At 46.9% G+C, this 7,524-nt stretch overlaps 1 protein-coding gene across 2 annotated transcripts in view; it reads left to right on the top strand.

The window, feature by feature from the left end:
- The first annotated feature begins 17 nt into the window (after positions 1 to 17).
- Positions 18 to 7,524, top strand: part of UHRF2 (ubiquitin like with PHD and ring finger domains 2) — a 49,456-nt gene continuing 41,949 nt past the window's right edge. Inside the window, exon 1 of one of the 2 annotated variants that reach the window (XM_083419766.1) lies at positions 18 to 1,054. In XM_083419766.1, the coding sequence (XP_083275892.1) occupies positions 902 to 1,054 (153 nt within the window). In that variant the 5' untranslated portion in view covers positions 18 to 901. The remainder of the gene's footprint in view (positions 1,055 to 7,524) is intronic. The other variant, XM_083419765.1, reaches the window with a different exon arrangement.

The following is a 7,524-nucleotide window of genomic DNA, read 5'->3' as shown; positions in this document are numbered from 1 at the left end:
ATTCACCACGATCCGCTTTCGAGCGTTTCTCCTCACAGAAACGAGGAGGCTGCCGGGTTCCGTCTACCTAGGGAGGCAAGAAGAGGCCGCTCCCTCAGCTTCGGGAACCAGCCCTGACCGAACCCATCAGTTCGGCGGGACCCGCTTCCAAACAAAAACACGGGCGCGGCTGCCGTTTCCCCCTCCCAAATCCGAAAAAAAAGACGGCAAAAGGAGGAAAATCTCGAGCGCCGCTTGCGAAGGCGACCCCAAACCGTCGCGCCCCTTAGCGCCCTGAGGTGAAGGCGGAAAAGGGGGCGTGGCCTCGCCTCGAGAGCCCTCGGAGTGGCGCGAACACGGACGGAGCCCGTCCAAAGCCCCGCCTCTCCGCTGCTGCCGTTGTTGTCTCTTTAAGGCCGGGGGGGGGGTTGTTTTGTGTGTGTGTGTGTGTGTGAGGGCGGTTGGAAAGCGGCGGTTGCTGGTGGTCCGCGCGCGCTCGTCTCGCGAGATCCGCGTTGGCGCGCCGTGACCTCCATGTGAGAGCAGCGGCGCCTGGTAAACAGTCCTCGGCGTTAGGACATGGCTCCCGCCGCCGGCGCCCGTTAGTTCCACACAGTGGGGGAAGCCTTCCTTTGCTGGTCCCTCAGGGCACCTCCTGACAGGGGCTTTTGCCGCCATTCCGAGTGCGGCTGCGGAAAGGCAGAAAGGAAGGGGCCGCGAGGGCGGCTGGCAGGGCGAGGAAGGAGGCGGCGAGGAAGGCCGGCGGCCGGCAGCTGAGCAGGCTGGCGGTGGTCCTCGGGGTCTGAGGGAAGGAGCTTCCCACCCCGCTGCCGCCCCCCGCTTCTTTCTCCGGTGCTTCCAGCGGGCGGAAAAAGCGCCTCCTGCCCCCCGCCCCTCTTTCGTCCTCCTCTGGGTGCGCGCCATGTGGATCCAGGTGCGCACCATCGACGGCGCGCAGACCCAGACCATCGACGACCTCAGTCGCCTCACCAAGATCGAGAGCCTGCGCGAGAAGATCGAGGAGAGCTTCCGCGTGAGCCCGGACAGGCAGCGCCTCTTCTACCGGGGCAAACAGGTGAGGCGGCCGGGCGGGACACTCCCCCCTTCCCTGGGTTCTTGGAGGCGCGATGGGTGCTTCGCATTATTATTATTCTTTTGAACCTCAGCAGCTGTTGCATCCTCTCCTCTGGGCTTATTGTTTACCATCTTCCTCACACCTGAGGCGGTAAATGCTGGAAGCAGCCCGAGGATGCCTTTGTGCGAAGGGCGGCGGCGGCGGCAATTTCATCCACCATCCCCTCCTCCTCCTCCTCCTCCTCGCTCTCGGTTTCCAACGGCGCTGCTCGCCAGGCTCCGCCTCTCTCTCTCTGCTTCGCTAGCGGAGTCTCTGCTCTCAAGGGGTGCGCGCAGGGGGCCCGGGATACCACGGGGGAAGGGGAAGGATGAGGCCGGTTGCCTCTGCCTCACGACTTCCGGCGCTTCAACAGCCTCCAGAAACGCTCGTTGGCTCCCGCTCCGCTGCTATGCCCAGGGAAGTGGCACCTGGTCGAGGAAAGTTATGCTCGGTGCCATCTCTTCTCACTCTCCCTCTCTTCCTGCTTCCCCTTATCCCCACCCCCTCCTTCCCATCCTTTTTTGTATAGGGGCACTAGCATCACCCCCCCCCCTTAGTCGAAAGCCACGAGTATGGAACCGATGTGCCAACTGTTAATGAGATTCAGTTCCATAGGCATCATCTAATCGGAAGGAAGCCCCATCGAGTTCAGTGGGACTTGTTTCGGTTAAGTAGGTACAGGCCGCATCCTTAGAGTGATACATTTCCTTTGTTTTGGGAGTTTGTTTTTGTCAGTGTAGGGGCAGAGAGTTCTGAGGAAGTGCTTGAGTTCCTCGTACTCTCTAGGCACTTAAGGCTTTCATTGGAAGCTGGCTCTCTTTAAACATACAGCAAATTAACAAAGGTAAACAAGCTTGGGCTACCATGATGGGAAATGCAAAAGTGGTTGAAACACATTCTGGAATACTGTATACATCATCCAGTGTGGATAAATGCTGTAAAGCGTAGCTCATCTGCATAACAGAGATTGAGTATGCAATCAGGTCATACAACTTCACTCACTCTTCTAGAGAAGTTGTTACGTTAGTCTTTTGGCACCTTTTTGTTATGGCATAAACATTCATGGCCAGTGATCCAGAAAAGGGTCACTTTTGCTGTGATAAACGGGTTAGTGTTTATGGTGCCATTTATTGTTGTAATTCATTCTTATAACTGCATGTTTTTCTTTTTCCTTAGCCCTTTCAGACTACACTTACTGTGCTTTCTAGCCATTGTACCTTTAATGTTTTCTGGTTATGGCTAGGTAGTTCTGTGTTTCTGTGAATATATTGTGCTGGGATTTGGTTTGTCATAAATTCTGTAAAGCAAGAGTGTAATTGCCTCTCTGTCTTAGAACATGTTATGGCCGATCTAACGGACCTCAAAGGACCAATGAGATCAGAGATTCAAAGAGTGTTGTGCAAGATGCAGCAGAGGATTCAAAACAAACAGATAACAATGAATTAGAAATGTAGGAGCACGTTGTATGTTCTCATAACAAAACTAATGCAGGATAATATAGAATGCTGCTGATACTGGTCTGGAAATAACTTAGATGCATAAAGCATGTAGTGATATAGCACTGCTGAAGTGAAAACAAGTAAATTGTCTTTCAAGTGGCATTGGAGAGCCTTAAAATTGGTATTTGCAAGTTTGCCATAACATGATTTTTGAGAAATGTGTGAAAGATCACATTTGAAACTTGGAGCTTTTTAGCATGCTTGCTCAGTCAATATGCCAAATGACTGTGCTACTGATCCTAAAGCTTAAAATCATGTAGGGAAGGAGGAATTTCTAGGTGACGGAAAGTTTTTTTCTTTCTTAGTTCAATATATTTTCATAAGACATGGGCAAACTCTTAACCTGAGAACTGCGTTTTCTTATTGGTACAACTTTCAGAGTTGCATGCAGGTGGTGGGTCAAACACATGTTAATAACAACAACAGATTTATAAACCACTTTGTAGCTAAAGCTTGCAGTGTGCAGTGTGCACAAGGATAAGACACACTTACTTAAGTCACTTGCATCTGGGAGCGTGTTACTGTAAAAAATTAGGATTCCTCCCACTCACCATGCTATCGCTGTCTCTCTAGGCCAGGGGTCAGCAACCTTTTTCAGCCATGGGCCGGTCCACTATCTCTCAGACCATGTGCTGGGCCGGACTATATTTTGAAGGAAAAAAATGAACGAATTCCTATGGCCCACAAATAACCCAGAGGTGCATTTTAAATAAAAGGACACATTCTACTCATGTAAAAACACGCTGATTCCCAGACGGTCTGCGGGCTGGATTGAGAAGGCGATTGGGCCACATCTGGCCCCTGGGCCTTAGGTTGCCTACCCCTGCTCTAGGCCACCCCTTACTGCAAGCATTTTGACTCTGTAACACCTGCAACTTCCCTGCTTCACATAGTTCATCTTATTATCCCTCTGCTTCTCACTGGAATTTCTTGAGCGCTGCAGTACACTCCCCAGTGCTTCCAGACTCCACAGATGACTGAAGAGGAACATGAGTTCTTTCTGGAATGCACAGAGGTGGTGCATATGTTGTGTTGAGCACTGACAAACAAGCAGTGGCAGGCAATAGTAGGAGGGGATGAGACTGCATCAGTGAGCAGGTAGGCATAATTGAGGTTGGAAGGCCAAATGTGGTTTTCGTGCTGCTGGCTTCCCATCCCTGCTCTAGGAGAAGAAGAGTTTGGATTTGATATCCCGCCTTTCACTCCCCTTCAGGAGTCTCAAAGCGGCTAACATTCTCCTTTCCCTTCCTCCCCCACAACAAACACTCTGTGAGGTGAGTGGGGCTGAGAGACTTCAAAGAAGTGTGACTGGCCCAAGGTCGCCCAGCAGCTGCATGTGGAGGAGCGGAGACGCGAACCCGGTTCCCCAGATTACGAGTCCACCGCTCTTAACCACTACACAACACTGGCTCAAGGAGATCACTTGAGTAGTGAAAAAACTGCACTTTACTAGTTTGCATAGGGTTACACATACCGTATGTGTGGTGATTCCATTGCTGGTTAATTGAAATGCAAGCCTTTCTTAAATAAACAAGGTACTGTTGGGAGATTGTTCTTCCCACCCTTGCCTAAAGATCAACTGATGGAAAGTGAATGGATTTCTGTCTTCCTTTCAGGAATGTTGAGGAAAGGAAGCATGCTTCCCCAATATTTTGCTACAAAATATTCTACAAAGTACTTCGGGCCCAGTGAATATCTGCTGTATTCTCCATAATAATAGGTCCATCTTATTTGTAAGCTTCCCCTGATCTGTAGTGATCAGGAAATCTTTGTGCTCCCATAGCTGTGCTGCTGCACATTTCTCTCTTGTTTAATATACTTGCTTCTTTTCTGCACTATTCAGAAAGATTAGACTTGTCAATGAAGGGGAGGCATACTGCTGTTTGTTATGAATTATCTTCCTTTCTGTCCTCTCGTTCTTCTAATTGAACTGGAAGTGCCCTTCACTCTCACAGTTCCTGGTAATCTTGAACGTATCCTGTTTCAGAGGACCATTCTTAGTCTTTCCTCTGCACACACATTGGATGGGAGATCATTTGCTTCTTCCAGACTGAATCTGCAGGGGTGTCTTTCCACATCTAGCATGCTGAGAGGTGTTGAGAGGGTTCTCTTTAAAGGGCCAACATGTTATTTAGGGGATGGAAAGATGGTTTCTTGAAATTTTGATATGAAGCCATGATTGAGCTTCAGGTATTTTTCTGTAGCACAGTGCTTGATACAAAACCATAACAAATTCCAGCACTGCCCTAAAAAAAAAAGAGAAAAAAAGGGAAGGGGTTGCATGGTGTTTTAGAGTATAAAATGCTTTGTGCCCCAAGGTAATTACAACGTAGACTTCTGGAATGAGAACATACAAGGGCTGAATATGAGGATATGCTGTTTTGTGTACTTGGTTCCCACTGCAGTTAAAAATGAGGACTAGTGTGGAAGAGAACCATTACTTTTTTACATGGAATACCAGGATGTGACTCATGAGTTACTCAAGTGTTACTCAAATGGTGTGTCAAGATTGAAACAATGTTTAGATATACACATAAAAAATGTGAAGTATGAATGAAACAAGGATGTGAGTCATATAGGAACCTAGAACCAGCAATTGCCATTGAATATATATACTGCACAAGACTATAAAATCTGGTGCATAATATATTTGAACCTGCTGCATGTGGGTCAGGGTGCCTTTAACTATACCAGTAAAACTGCTATTGTCCTCCTTTACCAGAAAACATCTTGGTTTTTGGACGGGCTTTAATGAGTCTGCAATTGGAGTTGGGTCAGAGAGATAGATTGGAGGTGCTGCTGGTCTGTTGACCACCCTGTGGCCCAGCAGCATCCATGATCAAGCTGGCCAAGTTGGTCTGGGGTATTTTGGGAGGACCCCAGGACTTCAGTAGCCTTGTAGAGGCTGGTGCTGTGCAGGCTCAAGGCTTTATTTATTTATTTATTTATTTATTGCATTTATATACTGCCCTTCACAAAATCTCAGGGAGGTTCACAGAATAAGATGCAAAATAAAAGTAAACAATTAAAACAAAAACAAGAAAACAATATGCCTCAGTGTTAGAAACTCAGATATATAAGGTGGGTTCCAAATGGCTCCTCAAACTGAGATTACAGTCACCAAAATGGAAAGTCTTGTTGCCATTTTGGAGTAAGATGGCTCTAAAGTCTTATTTTTCAAATGATGGACTGCCTGGTTCTCAGTTAAACATCTGGCTAGTTCAGATGACAACCTTGAGCTAGGCTATGAACTTTGAGAACTTAAAGAAGAAAAGTCATTTGATCTACGGACAGTCCACTTATATATGGGCCTAGTTCAGACTCTTTCGTAATGGTGACTGCTCCTCAGGTTGCACATGAAAAGAATTTTGGTTACAGAATTCATTCCGACTATGCAGATAAAATATAACTGATAGAATTCCACAGGATCTGGTATTAGTGTGTGAAAACAGTCAACACCCAAGGGTCCTCAGGCATGCACCTCCTGATGGTGGAGATGTCAGGCGCCATATTGGTTGCATGTGGCCGATAACTAAGTGCAAAATGTGCCTGGTGTGTCTGGCGACTTAAAAACACCAGTTATAGTGCCTGAAGCAAGATGGTAGGGCTGTTTTTGTTACACACTTTTTTTTGCTCAGCTGAGTTGAATAAAGGTTTGGTAACATAAGTTCGGTGTTTCCCTTGGTGTGCCCATAGCAGCAGCATAAATTGTGGAAGTGGAGGTGGGGTTAAAGGAAGGACTGGAGCTCTCTAACCCTTTCCATTTCCTCATCCAGGGGTAAGGAACCTGTAGCCCTCCAGCTGTTGTTGGACTCTCAACTCGGATCATCCCTGGCTGTTGGATGCCAACAGCATATGTAGGGCCACAATTTACCCATCCATGCCCTAGTATGTCAGACTCAGCAGGGGTTTATCTAGTCAGTATAGACACTATTTTCTCTCACTGGATAATTCTCAGGTTCAGGTGCAGTCCACCTTAGAACATGTAGTATTCTAGAAGCACAAGACCAGCAGATGGAAGGCAACATATGTCTCAGTTCACCAGACTTACACTCTACCTCTTTTTTATTTGTCTCCCTGGTGGTAGTGAAGATATAGGTCAGACTTTGCTGGGGGCAGGATGCCTACCCCTTACCCCTGCCTCCTCATCTGCCTATTTGGGCTTCTTTGATGCAGCATGGATCTTGTCCTGTGGGTGTGCAGTCTTCCAGGCAAGAGGAGGGTGCATTTACAGAAATCTAGATGAATCCCTTAAAGCATCTTGGCCTTTTGCTGGCTTCCCACTAACTAGGATTTTTCTGACTGCTGTCAATAACTAAATATTATGTTTGCGAAATCCTTGGCAAGTAATTTCCCTAGGATTGTACCTAATAATCATTGTACTATTTCCACTTCTCCCCCGTCCCCACTTCACATATGTTATGCCTCCTCACTCCTGAAACAAATGCCTATAATTAATACTGATCATAAATTTTTATTTTGTTTCACCAATATTACTAGATATTGTATTATACCATATTGTATTATATGTTCAAAAAACATAGTCCTCTGCACATTACCTGTGGGTTCTTAATCTCTTGTACAGTGTCACCCATCATTGTGAATATGAAACTTTGGATAGTTTGTAGGCAATCCAAAGTTTCATATTCACAATGATGGGTGACACTGTACAAGAGACTAAGAACCCACAGGTACCTGGGTAGTCTTGGGCAAGCTAGTAATTTGTACATTACATTCCTATGTCTACTTGGAAGTAAGTTCTAATGTATTCAGTGTTTCTGATTCCCAGGATTCAGATTCCCATGCATAGTATTCAGAACATGCATAGGAGATAGATACACGCGTGCGCGCGTGCGCACACACACACACACACGGCAATATATCGCAAATCACAATGTGTGCAAGGGCTAGGCAATATCTGCTTTTTAACAT

The sequence above is a fragment of the Podarcis tiliguerta genome (assembly GCF_965153285.1).
Source record: "Podarcis tiliguerta genome assembly, chromosome: 17".
NCBI classification, from domain to species: Eukaryota; Metazoa; Chordata; class Lepidosauria; order Squamata; family Lacertidae; genus Podarcis; species Podarcis tiliguerta.
This window is presented reverse-complemented; position numbering and strand designations above follow the sequence as displayed.